Below are 20,469 nucleotides of genomic sequence, written 5' to 3'. Positions count from 1 at the left end.
ATCTCCGTACAAGAATACCATCTTCAAGTTTTAACTGGTCCCATTGCGCCCAATAGTTCTTTGTTACAGGACTTAGACTAGATACCTTCTCCCAAGCAGGGCGCAAAACACTTGTTTTATAGGAAATCAATTATAGGCTTCAAATTTTGGTCTTTCTCCTGTTCTGGCACCTAATTAGTTCAACCTCTCTTTTAACAGTTACCGGAACTTGGCCTTTGTTGTTCCCAAACGTCATTTTATAAAAATCAATTACAAACTTCCTCGGTAGTAAGTAGTCCAACCCTAATATGCATTCGTCTTTAATGTCAGCCAAGTATACTTTCTGTCTATCCTTTATGCCCATGAGCTCAGTAGTTACCCAAACTGGTCTCCACAACCTTGCAGAATGTCCTGTCACACCACAAAGATTCTGTATGGCTTCTGGTACTCCTTCATGATCTAACACCTTGATGCTCACAAGGGTTTGCTGAGACGCAGAATCTATGAGAATCCTGAAATCTCGAGAGCCTACTAGATATGCTGTAGTCTTTTATATATAAGACGGTCAAGACGTGACGGTAACAATGTAATGTGTAATTGAACTGCTGACAGAGAGACGTATTGTTGAGTCGAGCACGTGAGACGTTCGTTGTGAATTATAGCGTTTGTTATAGCGTGATTGTGGAAATTAAGTGTATTGCAAAGTTGTATTTAGAAAGAATAAACCAGTTTTATTTAAGAAAGGACTTGTATCGCTAAAGTTTCTTCGGAAAGAAATTATACAGAAAATTAACTAACGAACGGAGGTGTAACAATATTCTTTTACCGAACTACGCTCCATTACACTTACCTAAGGCGTGTTCAACATCATTCGATCTAAAAGATGCTTTAATATTTGCACGATATTTCATTCCAGTCCATAACTATTTCGTGATAGAGCCAATTTAACATTCTTTGTGTGCCTACTGGTTTGAGCCAAGCTCCTTGTTTTGCTTATCGTTTTATATACTTTGATGACTAACACTTATCAATTGTCAGTTGGTATATTCAATCAAGTAATATCAACATAAAAATGTTACTTAAGTTTTAGAATAATGCCGTATGGTTATTATAGTCTTTTAGATGGTGAAATTTAAAATATTTAAAATGATCTTAGAATATTAATCATTAAAATAATATTTTTCGTGTGAATCACGTTGACCTTTCTGTTTTAAAACGACAATGCAATTTTGTTTTTGAGTGTTAATAAGGCCTAATTATAAACACGAGATGGCGCTGAGGTTGTTTTTGTGAGTTGAAAACTGCTTATCTGTGTATGTATTATACATATCACACACTGTTGAAAAAGGTATACTGGATCATTAGGTGGTTGGATTTTTTATATATATTATATTGTAACTAACATTAATTGTTATTTAGTGCTGTAACTTTATGTTATCACCAAATCTTTTAGACACATTTTAAATTGCTATTATTATTAACGATATATTAATGTGATTACTAATAAAAGTAGTAACGAATTTAGAACTAGATCATTGATTCATTCTCATAGTCATACTACTACTCATTACTGGAAGTGCTAGTAGTAGTAGACGTAGAAATTAGTACAGATAATAGCTAATGTTGAACTGTGAAACAGGTTTAATTTACAATTTGGCCACCAACAAACTCTTGGGTTGTGAAATTATTATTTTGAATTTGATGTTGAATTATTGGTTAGACTAGATCCTTAGCCATCAACCCAGTTTCAGGTTTGTTCCTTATATGCAGTTTTACAAGAAAAAAAAACAAACTTCCTTTTCAGACTCAAATTACTACGTTTATTAGGAATTTATCAGCAGGAAAAAGATAGAAAGAGAGAGAGAGAAAGATATTTAACCTCCTTGTGGATTTAGACCTTTCTGACATGTAAACTAAAAATAATTTGCTGTGTAGATGATGCATACAGTTTTACAAAGAATACATCATACAGTGTTGGTTCTTATTTTATAGTAATATACATTTTACTTAAGAACACCATTACATGTAACTAGTAAAGTAGTGTGTACTACTGATAAAAGTCTGTTCATTCAGTAATATGATCAAGTTTTCTATAGATTGCTTCTATTCTGGTCTCTGGTTGAAAACTTAAAAACATTCAGAAATGTAAGTAATCAGCAAAAGTACACTGGAAACAAATTCTGTATGAAAAATAAACTTTTAAAGCTTCTCACTGTATGAAAATAATTTGCATAACATAGCAAACATCTAAAACAACAGGGAACTGTCTCATACAAAGTGACTTAAATTATGTAGATTTTAAAAAAATAATAGAGTAGTTACTTATGATGTATAAACAGCAAAGGTTCTTCATGAAAATAGCTCTTGGTGAAAATAATTTCTTTGGAGAAGCTCTAAGTGATTGTATTATTTAAAGTAAGGTAGAAAGAAGTGTTGGAAACTTTTAAACCCTGAAGTATTGCATTATAAAATATGAAGTTTATAGACATGAGCACCATTTCGGATTTCAGTGGGGTGGTGGCGGGGATTTTATTGGTAGTTGGGCTGGCTGGATGATCATAGATTTTATTTAAAGGTTAGATTGAGGTAAAAGTAAGTATTATTGGAGCATTTGCTGTGATTTTTCCCTATATAATTCAACAACCATTCAAGAAGCAAAAAGCACCTTTTTATATAAACCTACTTTTCCCAATATAAATTATATTTAGTATGGGGAGTTACTGTTCTCTCCTGCCATACTTAATTGGTACCCTTACTTATAGGTTGTTATATTAATAAAAAAGATAAGCTTAGTTTCTTCAAAAACCTGTTTAACATATTTCTAGAATTAAAGGTTGGGTTGCTGTTATTACATTGTATGTCATTGTTATTACTGTGTATTGACTTCCAGTCACTCAGTGGTGTATCTGGAATTTTATAACACACTTAAAATCAGGTTTCATTACTGCTGGTGGGCCAAGCTTAGATAGCCCATTGTGTAACTTTGTGATTAACAACAAACAAACGATGAGTATTGGTTAAATGAAAATCTTGAAGATGTTATTTTAAAAGGTTTTTAAGGGTTCCATAAGGATTTTAAAAATGAGAGGGAGAAAGGGGTGATTTTGTTTGTGAAAAATTGGCTAAAACTTTACAAGTCAAGTTATATAATTGAAATTAGCAAAGATGTTAAGTGTGTTTTTGTTGAAGTTTCTGAAAGAAAAGTGAAAAAAGTTTTTACTTTATGTAGGATAATTGAAAATAAATATACAAGAAAAGCCAAGTGAAAGCCATTTGTCCATTGAGGCCATCTGTCATCAGTTGCTTTTTTTTATTAATCCAAATTAAATCTAGCTCTAGTCATCCATACCTATCCAGGAAAATTTTATGATAAATCAGCACTACATCATTGCGCAAACTGTTTCACCAGGTTTTAATCATAAAAAAACCAATATATGATTAATTTTGCATGTAGGTTTTCAGAGTTTAGTACTGAAATTTGTAACATTTAAATAACAGTTTCTAACATTTTCTTTTTGTATTCAGACATTTATACTTTAAGAAATGAATAATCGTAGAAACCTTAATAGTTAATTTTCAACTCAGTATTAATTTCAAAATAGTTAATGATTAAAACTATTTTTCTACATGATTGTAAATGAAAATATGTCTTTATTGAATTAAATTGTCTAGGTTGAGACCATTTTATACTTCACTGTATCCTTTCAATAAAGAATTTTCTTTTTAATTTTTATAAATAGTTAAAGAAACTATAGGTTTTCTTCACATATTGAGATCAGTTGAGAAGAATGTTTTTAACAAGATCAGAATATGACCGTGGAGTAAATACATTCTCCCCGGAAGGAAGGCTTTTTCAAGTGGAGTATGCCATTGAAGCAATTAAGGTTAGTTAATTATTGTATTTCTACCAATTCATCTAACCAAACTGAAAAACCTAAGTTTATCATACATTGCACTTCATTAAATAGTCCATTCCACAAATTCAGATTAAAGGTGGTCTGTTATAACATGCAGACAAAAATGGACTACTTGGTATTTCAAGGCTATCCTTGCACATTCACCCTTGAGAAACATAAAACCCACCTTTTATTTGTAAAGAAATTATTGATTCTCCTTTTAAACACTTATAAAGTACTGGCTTCCACTGCTGCTGTCCTCCAGTGGCTAAGCAGTAAGTCTGAAGGTTGCTGATGGCAACTTGTTTCTTATGCCAGTCACCCTGTATGAAAAAAAACAACTAGCGTAGCCTACCTTTTCCAAATTTTAAATTTGTATTCTTTTGTCATATAGTCTTTAGAATACAGCACAAGGAAATCATAAGCCTTTATCCTATCAGTCCCTCAGATAACCATGTAAATTTCAACAAGGTCACCCATCACATTTTTTTTTATTAACTTTTCCCTGAGCTAACATTTCAATGAATCAATATCCTTTTCTATAGTCTTGAGACCAAAACTGAATTCAAGAATTTTATTCAAAAATAATAACATCTTACTGTTAAAATTAAAAGCTCGACAACTAACACCCAAGTATCAACTTTTTTTTTACCTCAGCCAAGAACTAAGCAAAAGGTTTTAAATCTTATTTGTGCAGATTATTACACCCCAATCTGGCCAAGTCTGGTATAGTTTGCAGATGACATTCTGGATTTTGCTTTGATGCTTACTTAATTTGCCCAAGACAAGACTACACTTTACTCTTTTTTTTTTTAAATGATGGGTCACTAAAAAAAACTGTGACAAAAAGTCTGAAAAATGCCCAAAAGATCAAGTGCCTGAGGACTGGTTTTCTTTTCATGATGCATCAGTCAACATAAGACTAGGTCACAGAATCCAATTATGATCACCTAAAAGAAACCAGCTTAACCTTAATATAACCCCTCACAACAATAATATTATCTAACAAAAGCTTGAAGAAATTCAAACTGTAGCATCTACCACTAGAGCTGGGTGATCAGTGGAATTTGCTAATTGATTAGTCATCAGGTTTATTAATTGATTACATTAAATTAATTAATTATTCTCACATGAGACCGCAATAGTTTGAATAATCGAAAATATTAATGATTGTATACACTAATTTTTATTATTTAATTATTTTTGTGACAAATCAGTTTAAGCTGAACAACCTTGATTTAGTCAAAAATGATAAATTAATGGCAATATTTTGATTAATTGGATAGTTGGAATAATCAGAAACACTAATTTTGATTAGTTCATGATTTTTGTGACATTAATTGGTCTAACAATAATTTTGATTAATGAATTATTTTACTTTAGACTAATCAGTTTTCATAGATAATTGATTATGTTGGTTAATCAAATTAATCACCCAGCTCTACACATCACATCATCTGGCAAACAATTACATCAGTTTATAAGTCTAATAGCATTTATGCTTAATAACTAGTCTGAACCTTGTCATCCATGACTTGTACTTATTTCCTCTAATATTTAGAATTTCATCTTCAACTGTATCCTTTCATGCCTCCATCAAACCTCTTATGGGCAGTTTATCCATGCCAGCTCCCAACCTGAATTAAATAGCCTCTTCTGTACTCCAAAGAAAACAAATTTAAATTATTTAGTTTCTCTTCAAATGTTACTATCGGTAATGAAGCATTGGTTCGAAATAACACAGAATGGCAAGGAAGTACATTTAAATTTGAAAAGTATTCAACATCCATATAAATCATTCAAATGTTCATATGAGCTTATAGAATGCATACATACAATTCTTTCCTGTCAGACTTGTTGGGTAGATTGACAGCTTATGTTTTATAACAAGCAAAAAACTATTTTATATATTTCTGAAAAAGAAAATTCATTTTGCAGTAATAATCATATTTGTTTTGTTTAGCAGTACACTGTTTTTCTATTTTATTACGTATTTTAATTCCATGCAACTGGTATTGTGCCTCCAAGAATTTCATTCACACTGACATAATGCAGGTAGTAATAGTGATGTGACCTATGTTGGTATGTTGTGTTGTGTCTGAAAGGATTCTATAACCTGTGTTAGTCTCTGCCTCTATAACTCATGTTTTTAGTCTTTAATGTTCAGTTTGTGATTGATTCACAGTTCATATGATTTTATTTGATATACTCATAAGAAGTTGATAATTGTATGATGTTTTGAAGTTTGCAGTCTTTTGCATTGTAATATTGTATTTTATATTTTAAAACAAGTTTAAATATTTTATTGATAGCTGGGATCTACTGCCATTGGCATTCAAACATCGGAAGGTGTAATGCTTGCTGTAGAAAAACGAGTTACCTCAACATTAATGGAATCGACGACAATTGAAAAGACAGTTGAGATTGACAGCCATATAGGTTTTGGTTTTACTTCTTATTGAGTTTTCTTTACAATAACATCTGTCACAGATTATCTTAGAATAATGATAACACAACACAAATGCTTATAAGCTGGGGCCCCACTATAACACAGACCATGGGGTCCATATCAGGAGACCATGTTATAACAAGGTCCTTTCAAGCCAGTTACATAGAAAGATAAATTTAAAGGAAAATTTTGGGGTCCAAGACAAACCCATGCATTATAAAGAGGTCCTCGCTATGGCAGACCTTGTTTTGGCGAGGCTCCAGTGTACTATAATTTCTAGCCTTTACTTTGATGACTCTAGAGCCATTTGTGATTTGAAAGACTGAATAACTAGAGTATTTGTGGTAAATCTTTCTTTATCATGGGAGAACTATGAGTGTTAAAATGTTGTTTCAACTTCCAAAATGTACATCAAGATGAGCTGAAGAAGAAATCAATATTAAACTTTGTCACGGGATAATTGTAAACTAAATTGTACCATCATTAAAGATTGGGCCTTGTTCACACTCCTATAAATACAAGGAGTTGTAAAGTTTGGAGATGGCTTGAATGGATAATGAAGAAAACTTTATTACAAGTTTAACACAGTAACAAATGTATCTGATGATGACAAAAACACATTGAAATTTTCTTCATCTGTTACTGTGTTAAACTTGTAATAATGTTTTCTTCATTACCCATTCAAGCTGTCTCTAAATTTTATAAGTCTCAAAGTGGGTTCCTTGTCGTAAAATACAGGGAGTTAAGTCCAGCTGTATGTTGGCTTTCAGTGTGGTTTACAGGAGTCTTGACTGTTTTTTAAGAAACTTGCAGATAATGCAAGTAATACGTTGCATCATAGAAAAGCTGAATATACTACACATCATGCAGTATTTGGTATATAGTGCATGATCATAAATTTAATTTGTGTTTTAAGAAAACGTTTGTAACTTGTACCATGCTTTGATTTTTAATTTTCATGTCATTATATTTTTGTTTACAGAAAAACACACAGATGAACTTTGATTTTAACCTTGGTGCTCTTTGATCTATGCATGTGGTTAATTGTCATTCTAAAGCACTATGGTAATAGAGTTCTGAAAAATTGTGACTAATTTTGAAGTAATATTTTTCTATGTTGGCAATTCAGTTAATATCAGAGAAAAATTATATTTACACATTCATAAGATACCTATCATGTTTAGCATTACAAAGAATTTTAAATTGTTTGTGTAACATTTCACCATGTTACTATTATTTTAAACCTTTGCTGATACTTTATTTGTAATTTTATCTAGTATGATATTCTGTTTATTTAATGTTAAGAATTTTGGTACAATTTTTTAATCTAGAATTAGTTAATTAGTAATTTCCTGAATAAAAACAAAAAGCTCATCTATAGTCTAGCATAAATAAAAATGAAATAAAACTAAAAAAACATGATTAACGCACTTGAGTTATCTTTATAATTATGCCAGTAACGATAAAAGTCAGTCACTATTGATTGTTAGTGTAGTATAGTTTCGACCACCACATGATAAAAGTAATTGAATTAACCAGTCATTCCAATATGAACAATTATCAGAATTTTCTAAATCAGCTTTAATAATGTTAATTTATTTATAATTATAAGATAAATGTTAAATTTCTTGAAAGTTATTGTGAATGTTTTAATTATTGAAACATGAACTGACAATCTGAGTATTCTTAGGCTGTGCTGTAAGTGGACTCATGGCTGATTCTAGAACAATGGTTGATAAGGCACGAGTTGAAGCTCAGGTACTAAAATTTATACTTTTGGCAGTAAGTAAGTGATTTGTTATAAGTTTAAACTGCATTATACAGTGAATTAGATTTTTCTGATGTTTCGAGTATTTGTTCCAATGATATAAACTCTTTCATTTTAAAATGACAAAATATAATTCTTAAAAGAAAAAACATTAAGTATTAGACACTCACAGTAATTTAAACTGGTCAGTTCCCATGCATCTAAAATACACTGATTATAGCTAAGCTGGTTTCTAAGGGGAATAGTGAACTTGTTTTGTGGTTGGATATTCTAGAAACATCTTTCACACTACTTGACAGTAAAACAGCTCATGAATGTTGCTGTATACTTTCTAGGAAATTTTGTTATCAGTAGTAATTATTGTGTTAACAAGTTTATAATTTTTTCTAAAATATAATGTCACATAATTTGTGATTACATTCTTTTACCTGCTGAGCTTTTATTCTAAGAATGTTTTAAAGATTCTGTATGCAAAGAGATAGGAAATGTCACAATGTAATGATTTTTGATATGTGCATCTCAGATTGTCAAATTCTGAAGGATTAAATTGCGTGTAACAGAATAATACAATAACCTGTACTTCAAGAAGAAAAAGCTTTTTTTTTCTTTTTTTTAAATGTTTGCTACAAATTCATCACATGTTAATTCATACTTCTGTAAAATTCTCATGGCTTTTTTATGCACGTAGGTTCCATATTCTTCTGGTATTAACAACATTTTGAAGTAGTAGAAGTATGTTTTTCTTAGGAACAACACAGTGCTACTTGTTATATTCATGTATAAGAACTTATTTCTTTTTTGCAGAAAATACTTTCATCCTTTTAATTGACTCGTACAGATTGTCTGATTGGTGAGGTTAAAATTTAGTTTAGATCCCTCCCCATTTTTATTTAAAAAGCTTGTGCCCTTAGCACACCTCTTAGAAATTACTGTAAAAAGGTGTAACTAGAATAGAATGTTAGGCTTAGTACAGTAGTGATATGAAGCAGAAATATTTGTTGGAGAATTATTTGAAAGCTGTAATCAGAAATGAGATGAAAAAACTTCACTTGATCCAGGGTCATTTTGTTACTAACTATCAGCTTAACATTTCCATATTCACCCAAAAACAAGTTAACGAAGTTTGTTTAGGTCTGTGTTAATCAATTTATTAACACTTTTGTAACTTCAGTTTGACCTCATCTGAGGCTTCCAAAACATACTAGGACTGTGTTGATACAAATTTTATTTGCTTTTATTAATGTGGTGTAACCTTGTTCCCTTTTATCTTTGTTTCTATAGTGGTTTGTCTGAGGTTCACATACAGTTGAGCCTGGCATGGCTTAGTGGTTAGCATGTCTGTATTTTGACTTATTACAATCACGTGAGATTAAGAGAGATTCCATTAATAGAAATTAAAATACCTAAATCTTATCTCTTCCCATAAGGCAGCTTTGTGAATGTTATGTTGAATCTATGAAACAAACAACTTGTAAACAAAAGTTATCTTCCAAGAATATAATAAAAACCAAAGCTATTATATTGAGAAAAAAAACACCACTTTCTTTAAACAAAGATTTTTTCCCATTAAAATGTGCAGTGTGCTAATATTAAATATTGACCCTGTTTTCTTAATGATTTATAATTGACAGTAACATTTGCCGTCATTTTTAGAATTGTTTTCATCTTTGCAGAATCACTGGTTTTTGTACAATGAGAAAATGCAAGTTGAGAGTGTGGCTCAGGCAGTTTCCAACCTTGCTATTCGGTTTGGTGACAGTGATGATGATGGGATTGCTATGGTTTGTCTCACAAGTGAATTGTTAAATAAAATTATGTGTACAAACATTTCTTTGTGTGTGTGTATATATATAACTTGTTGGACCATAACTTTCCTTTATACAAATAATGTTAATTATCGTAAATGTCTCTTAAGCCCCCAAAAATATAGCACTTTGACGTTTGAGTTACATTACTTCAAATGTTTGATGCTTAAATTCTACAGAAAATAGATCTTTTTTTTATTACTAGCCCACATTACTTAATTGAAAATTGTTTTATAATATAGATTGTTAGTCACATTGTTAAGATAATATACATTGATGTTTTTATTATACTTGCTAAGTATATTACAACACTATTTTATCAATATTGTATTTTACAGCTAGTATGCTAATACCATGAGGCTGAGAAGTATCTTTTTGAATATTTTATGTTATCAGGTGTATCATTAGCTTTTGCGTTTTTTTTGTACATGAATACAAAGTAAGTATAAAGCATATGAAAAGTAACACATGAAATACTGTTTTGTTTACTTTTTTTAAGTTGAAATAACTAACAATAATGTGTGAAACTTAGTTTAACCACTTTGAATGGAGAACACTTCAGATGTCTGTAAAAAATGTCACCTTATGCAATGTAAACATTTTCCCATTGTAATGCAAGTCTTTTGATAATATATTTTTATCACCATGCAGTATTAAACACCAAGTCACTTCATTGAGATTTCCCACATTTGTGAATCTAAAGCAAGAAAAATACAACACTGGCATGTTACATACTAGAGATATATTTTCCATTATCAGAATATCTAAGACTCTAGTCATTTTTAAGTAAGATCACCACCATGGATCATTGTATGGTGATCAGAAAAGTCCAAAAATGGCAAAGAATCTCAGTTTGCTTTTTAAAATCTCCTGACAAAGAAGGGACCATTCTTTGGAAGGACCCAAGCTTTTAGGGTCATTTGTTCGATATTTATTGTACTTTCAAAAATATTCATGCATATAACTGTGTTTTATATGCTATTTTATAATATACAGTTTATCAAGATAACTATTTGTTAGAGTTTAAGTGTATATAAATTTAACATTTTTTTTGTACTATAAACTTAGAGCCGGCCATTTGGAGTAGCAATCCTGTTTGCTGGAGTTGATGAGAGAGGTCCCCAACTGTAAGTTTATTGATTCTTGTTATTTTATTTTCTAACTATATCAATCTTATAGAAGCACTGTGTCAGAAAGAAATTGCAGCTAGACTGTCATAGCAAGAGATACTGAAGATATTTGTTGATGTCTTAATACTATGAGCCAGAGTACTAACTTTTATTGTTGAAATTTCTCAACATTAATGTTGAGAATCTTATTTAGATGTCAGACATATTTCACACTATGTTTGCTGGTCGATGCAGTTTCTATCTACTCTTGCAGTTATCACATGGATCCATCTGGTACCTATGTCCAATACGGTGCTAAGGCTATTGGCTCTGGTTCTGAAGGGGCCCAACAAGCTTTGCAGGAAGAATATCACAAGGTATTGCTTTAAATAATTTATACAGAATTTTGAATGTCTGAAAAAGCATGATACAAAAGCAGCAAAATTTATTTTATTTTCGGGCCAAGAAGTTGTTAGATTATGAGGGATCATTGTTAACCTGCAAAAGAAAGAGAAACCCACAACAATTTACAGTGTAATTTATAGCAAACTCAGTATTTAAGTCTTCATTACTTATCGTTAGTCTCCTACTCACCCACCAGCACCTAAGTAAAATTGTGAAAACTTCTGAGCTTATTATATTCTGATATAAGATAACCTAATCGAAAAGAGAAAGCTGTTAAATTGAGGTATGTTATAACAGTTATAGACTATATCAATTGTCAACCTTACTAGTACATTATTATTTTTTCTTCACTTAAATTCACATTTTCGTGAGTAAAAGAAATTCACAAAAAAAAAAACCAACAAGTAACCAGTTAATCTACAGAATAATGACTGATAATTAATTGTGTTAGTACCTCTCACATTAGGTTATTAGTGGCAAGTAAAGGACTTAAACATCAAAACCAAACAAATATTTCACATTCCACCATTATATGAGGTCTACTTTATTTGCTTTTCAAAGCAGCACTGATGAGCCATGAATTCTGAAAAAAGTAATCTTTTGTAAATCAAAAATTAGGTTTCTACATTATTTTTCCTTCACTGAAATTCACGTTTTGGTGAGAGAAAAAATTCACATATATATGTAAGGTCCCTGTTATGTTCAGTAAAATAAAACAAAAATCATTAAAAAAAGACAGCGAATCACATCAAAATTAGATAGATTTTTTTAGGCACTTAAAAATAGCTTCTTATTGAACATTTGGAAATATTTTAATCGTGAGTCTCCACATAGATGTGGTTAGTTACTTTTTAAACTTCAAAAGTTTACTTATTGTTAGAATGATCCTAAAGTTCAAGGGTAATTTTGATATTTATGTGGATTTGTTAGTAACACTCGGGTATTTATGTGAAATAAACCATGTAAAAAAAAATCTACAGTCTTGTCAAATGAAATTTCAATTTTTCCTAAGAAATACCTATATATTATAGAAATTCTTTAAAATAATAAAATTTAAATCTTAAGTACAATCCTAGTGATGGTTGAATAGAATAGACGGATCCTTAAAATTTTAGTTTGTGAAAAATAAATAAATTAAAAATGACAATAGTAAAGACAGTTTGCAGCTTGTAAATAACTAATAAAAATATGAAATGCAGTTGTTTCTCAAATTGTGCTAGAGAATGAAGTAAGTGCAACAAAGAACTTCTATAAATAATATAGGCATGTGGCGATACTCTTACAATTGGGCTGTAAGCAGGGTGTACAGATTTACTCATCTAAAGCAAAGATAGGTATTGTGATAAAATGGACTTTTTGGGGAATTATATATTGCAAAATAAATCTTAACAGTGTATTTCAATAAAAATTCAGTAAAACAGAACAACAAAGACAAACATGTTTGAAAGAAGTGTGTTGTCTAAAGTGGAATTGTATTGAGTATTATATTCTACCAGTTGAATGTTTCTTTATTCAACCTGACAGTTTTATAGAATATTGTATTCTATCAGTTAAATGTTTCTTTATTCAGCCTGACAGTTTTATAGAATATTGTATTCTACCAGTTGAATGTTTCATTAATCAACCTGACAGTTTTATAGAATATTGTATTCTATCAGTTGAATGTTTCTTTATTCAACCTGACAGTTTTATAGAATATTGTGTTCTACCAGTTGAGTGTTTTTTATTCAAACTGATAGTGTAACTAAAAGCATAATTGGAATTAGTGACCAGAAACTGTTAACTATATTGAAAAAAATGTCCAATAAATTAATGTCATTGTAGATTTATGTAAAGCTAATGATGTGCTTTCATAGTATTCTTAACTTTGTTTAATGCAAACTAGAGTTCATTACCAGACATTTCTCTTAATGTAAATAAAATAATGACCTGTAGTGCTAACATTTAGTTTTAAAACTGGATTAGGAAACTTGTAGCTTATTAGCAGCTCTTGATGAAGCTATTGTAGTGAAATATTGAGCTAATAAAGATATGTTCTGGAGATATACATCATTATTTTATATATATTAATAGGAATGTGCTTTCACAGTTTGATATTAAACTATGTCAGTAATTTCAAAACAAGATATAAACTTCATTTAATAGTATTTTGCAGTTTAAAATAAATGCATATTATGCCTTCGACAGCAAGGAATTTCAGGTTCATATAAATGCTAATACATGACATGAAATATTCTCTGGATATCTTATTATACTCTATACATTCTCTCAAGAAAAGTGACACATCTGTCCTGCTCGGATGTGTTTCTGCTATTTAAATTTTGTGATTTATATATATTTTTGACTGTAAAAAATCTTTTTTGTGCTCTACAGTCTATGACCTTAGAAGAAGCTATCAAGACGGCTCTGAAAATCCTAAAACAAGTGATGGAAGAAAAACTAAATTCCACTAACGTTGAGGTCAGTAATTTTTATGTTTATTGTTGCTTTAAAGTGTTGCAGTTGTCCAAGGTTTTTGACAAGTTCTTGACAAATACAGTATAAGCTCATAAAACTGTTTTTTTCATTGGATTGATTAAAAGTATTGTAAATTTTAATAAGCTCTTATTATTCCAGATATTTAAATTTTGGTAGACAGCAGATTTAATAGAAATTTTGTTACTACACAAAATTTCGTATGTGTATTACATTTTTTCATATACATTGTCATTGCCAGTGTAAGAATTTTTAGGTGTTGGTGCAAAACTAAAGGAACTTTTGATTACTGACCAGGAGACTGATGGTGATGTTGGAAAACTGAAAGGAGATAGCCGTTGAATCGTATATGAATTTACTTTTTCTAATTATAATGATCTATTTTCAGTAAATCAATCCCCCATTTAATGATGAGTTAAGTAAGTTGCTAATGACATTTATTTCAAAGTAAATTACATATTACTTGTACACCTGATGTTGTTGTTCAATGTTTTTGGAAAGCTTATGGTGTAACATAGAAGTAAACACAGCTATTACGTAGCTGCTTACATAACTCTATTACTTAAAACAATATGCATTAAAAACTATACAATTGATGTTTTTAAACTATGCATCACTTAAAAACATAAAAGGCATAAAATAGATCAGAAAAATCATATTGATAACATCCTGAGGTAGTTTATCCACTACTGAGTGGTTGAAATAAATAAATGTAATTCTTTTGTATGACTCAAAATTTGTCTGCGTGATTGTTATCTAAGATGACAGTAATTTGGTCATCATCGGTGTACCAGGTCTTTTGTCTTAGTATTAAAAAAAAAAGGTAGATGAACATTGTTCAATTATTGAGCAAATATTTTGATAAAATTCCTTACTACTACCCAAATAAACTAATTATAGATCAATTTCACATTTAGTTGATTTGGAAATAAATCATTACTTACATTTTCCTGGTAGTTTAAGTGCGGGTAGATTTTACTTTTACATTTCAAATCTTAAAAGTAAAATAAATCATTACTTGTATTTTCTTGGAGGTTTTGATTGCATGTAGACTTAACTTTTAAATCTCAAGTTTTGAAGTATCAGATTTATGCAGAAAAAAAATAGAAAGTTTGACGAAACATTGAAGGTTAGGGTTTTGTTTGAAATGAAATAAATGGGACTGGTTTTTATATTCTTTGCTCTATTCTCAGCTTTGTAATTAAAAATAGTGTTGGGAAAGTAAGTAGCAAAATCAAGAGCTATTGGTCAACTTTCCATTTTATGTTCAAATTAGTTCAACCTAATTATTTCTATTTAAAAATAAAAACAAGGAGTTGACAGATTAACTACATTTTAAATTGTTAGAAGATAAATGGAACTATTCACCAAGTTCAGTTCTGGTTTATAGGCCTTAATGGCTAGAGATTCTTGGACTATGAAAAGTTCACTTATTAGAAGCACACAATAGAGCATCAAACTGGTCTGTTGGACAGGAGCAGGAGTTTTCTTTGAATAGATGATTTTTCCATTTTGGAGGAACTGTAAAAAATTGAGAAAGTAGCTTCTTGTATAACCACATTTAAACAGTATAAAACAAGTTTTTTTAGTCTTATTGTGCACCACAAGATGGCAAATGTCATTTATTGCCCTCTTTTATACTCACATTCTTGTAGACTGCATGGCTGTGTGATGGACATTTTATTGTGGAGATGACATGACTCTCATTGTAAAGTAATGGGATTGGCAATGCTACAAAGAAAGGTATTCACTCAATAGGCTATATGACAGTGGGTACAGAAAAAAATGTCAATTCTTGAAAAATGATTTTGTGTTGTTGGTATGGATTATGGAAGCAATGGCAAAGATGTTATTCATTATAATCATACAAAAGACAAATTCACATCCAGTTATTCTCAACACAGTTCAGTAACAACATCTTTCCAGGTGCCAGGCCACAGTGCCCACAAGTCCAATCAAAAGAACTTGGCTAAGAAGAAGTAAAGCAAGAATAAGAAAAAAATTCAGACAGCAATTTTCCAAGGCAAGATTTCAAGCACCAGAAAATTAATGAAAGTCAGAAAGAAACCCTTAAGAAAACAAGGCTGTTGTTCTAAATCCATTGCTGAAGTCCAGAAAAATAGTGACAGAAACATGCAAGAAGAAGAATCTCTATAGTTTGTCAGATACTATTACAAGAAGTGCAAGTGAGGAGTTTCAGAAAAGAAGTTCTGAGTAAGCAGGTTACCTTCACCAATTGTTCGGAAGCTACTATAGAGCCAGTTCAGGATAACCTCAACAGAAAATTTCTAAACATGTGTCTTTCTCTAATTACAACAACTCTTGTATTCAGGAATGCTCAAGTCGAACGTGATTCCACTGTTCTAACAGACTAGTTTGATATTCTGCTGTATGCTTGTGATGAACAAACTCTTAAGAGTTCAAGAATCTCTGGCCATTATGGCCTACAAACCAGAATCAAACTTTCTTTGATAGATTATTTATGGAGAGTATTCACGATGAGTATACTGGAATGGACAAGGACTGCCTGTTGTAAAAAACATAAACAAGTGTAGAGGATAACATTTTGAAAGTTTTCTGTCTTCAGGACTTTCAAAATGTTGTCCTCTCCACTTGTGTTTTTACAACATGTAGTTCCCATCCATTCCAGTATACTCATCAGAATCAGACTTAATGGATAGTTTCATTATTCTTCTGATTATATCTGTACATCAAATAGTAATTTAATTTTTGAAATCCTTGGTTAAGAAAAGAAACCATTATAACCAGATGTATGTTTACAGGTCAAAATATCTTGATATTAATGCAAATGATAAGCTTTCCCTTCAGAAATAAAAACCTGTTAATTATAATTGTAATTCTCTTTTAATGTCAAATTTGACTTTTAATTTGCTTTTTTCTAATTTTTGTATCCAGTGAGTTCTAAATCACTGCATACCATTCAATGAACTGGTTATTTTGTATGTATTACTTTCATAAGTTTATCACATTTTTTTCACTTCTCTTCATTATTAGGTTGCCATAGTAACACCCAGTAAAGGGTACCACATGTTTACTACAGAAGAATTAGAGGAAGTTATCAAGAACATTTAGCTCATTAGAATATATCATCATAGTCATTTATTGTTTGAGGACACCTCTGTATATTATTTGGCACTGTCAATAAACACTGATTTTTAAACAAATGTATACAATGTTGTATATAGCGTAAGTGCACTGTATAATAATAATAATTTGTACAAACTAACACAGTGGTGTTTTGCACTTACATGTTTAATTCATAGTCAGTTCTCAAATATTCAATAGGGGCATCATTTCACAAAAGGCTTGGAGGAGGGGGTAAAGTGTATAATTTATATATATATGTGTGTGAATCTGGCCCAACTAGAAATCTCTCACAGAAACCACTGTTTAGGTTCCTTACTCTTCATAAATAAATATAATGGTGAGTATAGTTGGAGGTATTGTTCACTTACTATAAAAAATTAGTGGTAAATATAGTTGAAGATATGTTTTACTCATTATAAAGAAATGTAATGTTGAGTAGGGTTGGACAAATTTTTCACGAAAAGCTTGAGAGGGATGAAGGGAAAAGAAGACTTACCTCACATAGGCCCTCCAATTACAGTCTCACTAGAAATGTCTCATGGAAACTGATATTTGGGGTATCCTTCAAAGCTTGAGGGAGTGGCTGCTCTTGTCAACCTCTTCCAAATGATGCCCCTGATGTGCAATGCCACCATAGACAGACTTCTGGCTGAAGGAAGGATACTTGTAGCAAGATTGCTAAATGGCATACAGTAAAAGGTCATCAGTTATTTCAAGGAAATGGAAAATCTCTCAAAGCAGAGCACTTGGGTCAGGAATGTGTTCCAAAACCAAACCCCAAGTCAATCCAGAGCAATAACTTAATCCTCAAAGTAAGGACTTTGGTTAGAAAAGAGAGCCTTCTAACCCAAAATAGCCATTGTGATGATGAGTACACCTCTGTTTGTACTATTAACAAGTGCTTCCAAACACACCTGAAAACTAGAAATCAATGCTTATGTTCTAAAATGTATATTTGAAAGCTACATAAATTTTATTTAAACAAATAGGTGAGAAAGAAAAGTAAGGCTATGGCATGGATTGCAGAAGGCCAGAAGTCGGACATAAATGCTGAATTTCTTGATTTTATGTATATTCTGTAATAAAAGTAACTAAAATGTAAAAATCAAATCCTTAAGTAACAAAACTTAGATAAAATTTTAAATCTGATGAGCTTAATTAATCTATAAATTAGGCTCATGGTATGCACATAGATGTAATTTTATCATTTAATTTACCTTTATCTATACCAAAAATATCATGGCAGGATTTATTACTTTTCACAGAGAGAGAGATTTCAAAAGTATAATAATAAAACCACAAAATTAAAAGAAAAAGCAGATGTGAAAAGGTTAGAAACTGAGGCTGTTAGGATAAACAATTGTAATTTTCTATTACAATCTGCCGTCATTCTAGAAAAAAATGGTAATATTCATTTTGTTTCATATTTTTCAACTTCATTTCAATATTCATTTAGGAGGTTCTAGAGGTTATGCAAATGAAATACAAAAACTGAAAGATGTAATTGGATTCTTAGCATGAAAATTGTACACACACACACACACATACCCAAACCAATGTTACTGGTTTCGGTGTTGTGGAGCCAAAACAAATATTTTCTAGAAGAATTGTGACTTTAAGAAGCTTAATGCCTATGTAAAAAGGTAAATTATTTAATTAATTGCCTTTTCACAACGTGATGAGAAAGACAACCTATTACAGATAATACTCTACCAAGGATGTAACAAATGTAATAGCAAGTTGAAAGTCACCAATCCATGAATAGTTACGTTCTGAGCTGATCAAAGAAAGAAACCAAGAAAAATCATCAAATACAATTAGAATAATAGTTTTGGGGAATTACTCAAAAAAAGTAATGAATATAAATATACTATGGTACTTCTTAGTCAGATATTGAAAAAATATTGTGAACCAAGAAAATATATACTTTTTAAAACCCCTCTATATATGAAGAATATCCAAACCAGTAGTTTCACACACTTTCTCTAAAATATCTTAACATCAAGTTGAGACTACAGAAGCAATCAAGTGATATTAATCAACAAATGGCAGTAGTTGCCAGTGTTATAGTTATTGCTAACTGTTGTTGTTCTTTGATGCTTCATATAGATCAACTGTCAGTGTTTAGGTTACAGTTGGTGCTGTAAATTACCAACTGAATTCCTAAATTCTCCTGAAACCACCAGGGATGCCAGGACACATTCTTAAAAATTAAAGATTATTTCACCAATAATGTTGAATCTCATCAAAACCTGTTTATATTGTCAGAAGAAGGAACATCAGCCAGTGTGGTATATCAAGAAGCTTAATTTAGATTGTATAATTTTTGTTTTGTAAATCAAAGGCTTAGATAAAAATTAAAATGTTATGAAACTTGAATTTTTAAAATAAATGTTCTTAAAAGTAATTTCATTGTGTGTTTTTAAATACTTATTTCAAGTAACTTGGACACCTGTGCAGGGAACAGTAATTCATCTAGTTATAAAATAATTATACAATGAAATATAAAAATAATTAAGTTTTTTAGAAATTACTTGTCTTGAGTTAAAATTATACTACTGTTGCGTCAGCGAGGTCACGTGACTAGTGTCACGCCACCTGCTTTCTAGAAATATCCTGTTCCATCGTGAATGCCCTAGCATTTACTAGATTGGGGTATTCTGGTATATATAAGATGGTCACAACGTGACGGGAACAGTGTAGGTAGTGAGTAATTGAACTGCAGTCAGAGAGTATTGTTGAAGTTGAGACGTTCTAGCGTTTGTTATAGAGCGACTGTTCAAATTAAGTGTATCGGTAAAGTTGTATTCGGAAAGAATAAACCAGTTTTATTAAGAAAGGACTTGTGTCGCTAAATTTTTGTCGGAACGAAGTTACGGAAAATTAATTAACGACTGGAGGCGTAACAAATTGGTGTCAGAAGTGGGATAAAAAATGGAAACGAGAAGCGGCAAATCAAACTACAGCAAAGCAGACTTGATGGCAGCAATACAAGAACAGCAAAAGAAACAAGAAGAGAAATTACAGCAGTTCTTGGAGGAAAAAGAAAAGAAACGAAGAGAAATTACAGCAGTTGTTAGAGGAAAAAGAAAAGAAACAAGAAGAACGAGAAGAGAAACAAGAAGAGAAATTACAGCAGTTTTTGGAGGAAAAAGAAAAGAAACAAGAAGAACGAGAGAATAAACAAGAAAAGAAACAAGAAGAGAGATTACAGCAGTTGCAAGAAAACCTGCAACAGTGGCAGCTCGAACAGCAAAATAAACAAGAAGAGAGATTACAACAGCTATAGGAGGAGAAAGAAAATAAACAAGAAGAGAGATTACAACAGCTATTGGAGAAGAAAGAAAATAAACAAGAAGAGAGATTACAACTGCTATTGGAGGAGAAAGAAAATAAACAAGAAGAGAGATTACAACTGCTATTGGAGGAGAAAGAAAATAAACAAGAAGAGAGATGACAACTGCTATTGGAGGAG

The 20,469-nt window shown here is 30.9% G+C and overlaps 1 protein-coding gene across 2 annotated transcripts; it reads left to right on the top strand.

Annotated features, from left to right (window-relative positions):
* The first annotated feature begins 1,259 nt into the window (after nt 1-1,259).
* On the top strand, nt 1,260-17,075 carry LOC106469486 (proteasome subunit alpha type-5-like). Of its 2 annotated transcripts, none has more exons than XM_013929984.2 (9): nt 1,260-1,344; nt 3,720-3,863; nt 6,188-6,314; nt 8,015-8,082; nt 9,766-9,873; nt 10,966-11,024; nt 11,281-11,383; nt 13,785-13,871; nt 16,902-17,075. In XM_013929984.2, exons 2-9 carry the CDS (start codon nt 3,768-3,770, stop codon nt 16,977-16,979), a joined length of 726 nt encoding a protein of 241 aa, XP_013785438.1. In that variant the 5' UTR covers nt 1,260-1,344; nt 3,720-3,767; the 3' UTR covers nt 16,980-17,075. The 2 variants fall into 2 exon arrangements, with proteins under 2 accessions (XP_013785438.1, XP_013785439.1); XM_013929985.2 differs by having other exon boundaries at nt 1,268-1,327.
* Nucleotides 17,076-20,469: the final 3,394 nt, after the last annotated feature.

This window comes from Limulus polyphemus, unplaced genomic scaffold (assembly GCF_000517525.1).
Source record: "Limulus polyphemus unplaced genomic scaffold, Limulus_polyphemus-2.1.2 Scaffold3512, whole genome shotgun sequence".
Classification (NCBI taxonomy): Eukaryota; Metazoa; Arthropoda; class Merostomata; order Xiphosura; family Limulidae; genus Limulus; species Limulus polyphemus.
This window is presented reverse-complemented; position numbering and strand designations above follow the sequence as displayed.

What these genes read in the sequence shown, in the direction of transcription:
- LOC106469486 (XM_013929984.2), top strand. Translation starts at nt 3,768, where the DNA reads ATGTTTTTAACAAGATCAGAATATGACCGTGGAGTAAATACATTCTCC. An exon ending in ATGATGATGGGATTGCTATG is followed by an intron (nt 9,874 to 10,965) that starts GTTTGTCTCACA and finishes CTATAAACTTAG; the next exon opens with AGCCGGCCATTTGGAGTAGC. An exon ending in GATGAGAGAGGTCCCCAACT is followed by an intron (nt 11,025 to 11,280) that starts GTAAGTTTATTG and finishes CTACTCTTGCAG; the next exon opens with TTATCACATGGATCCATCTG.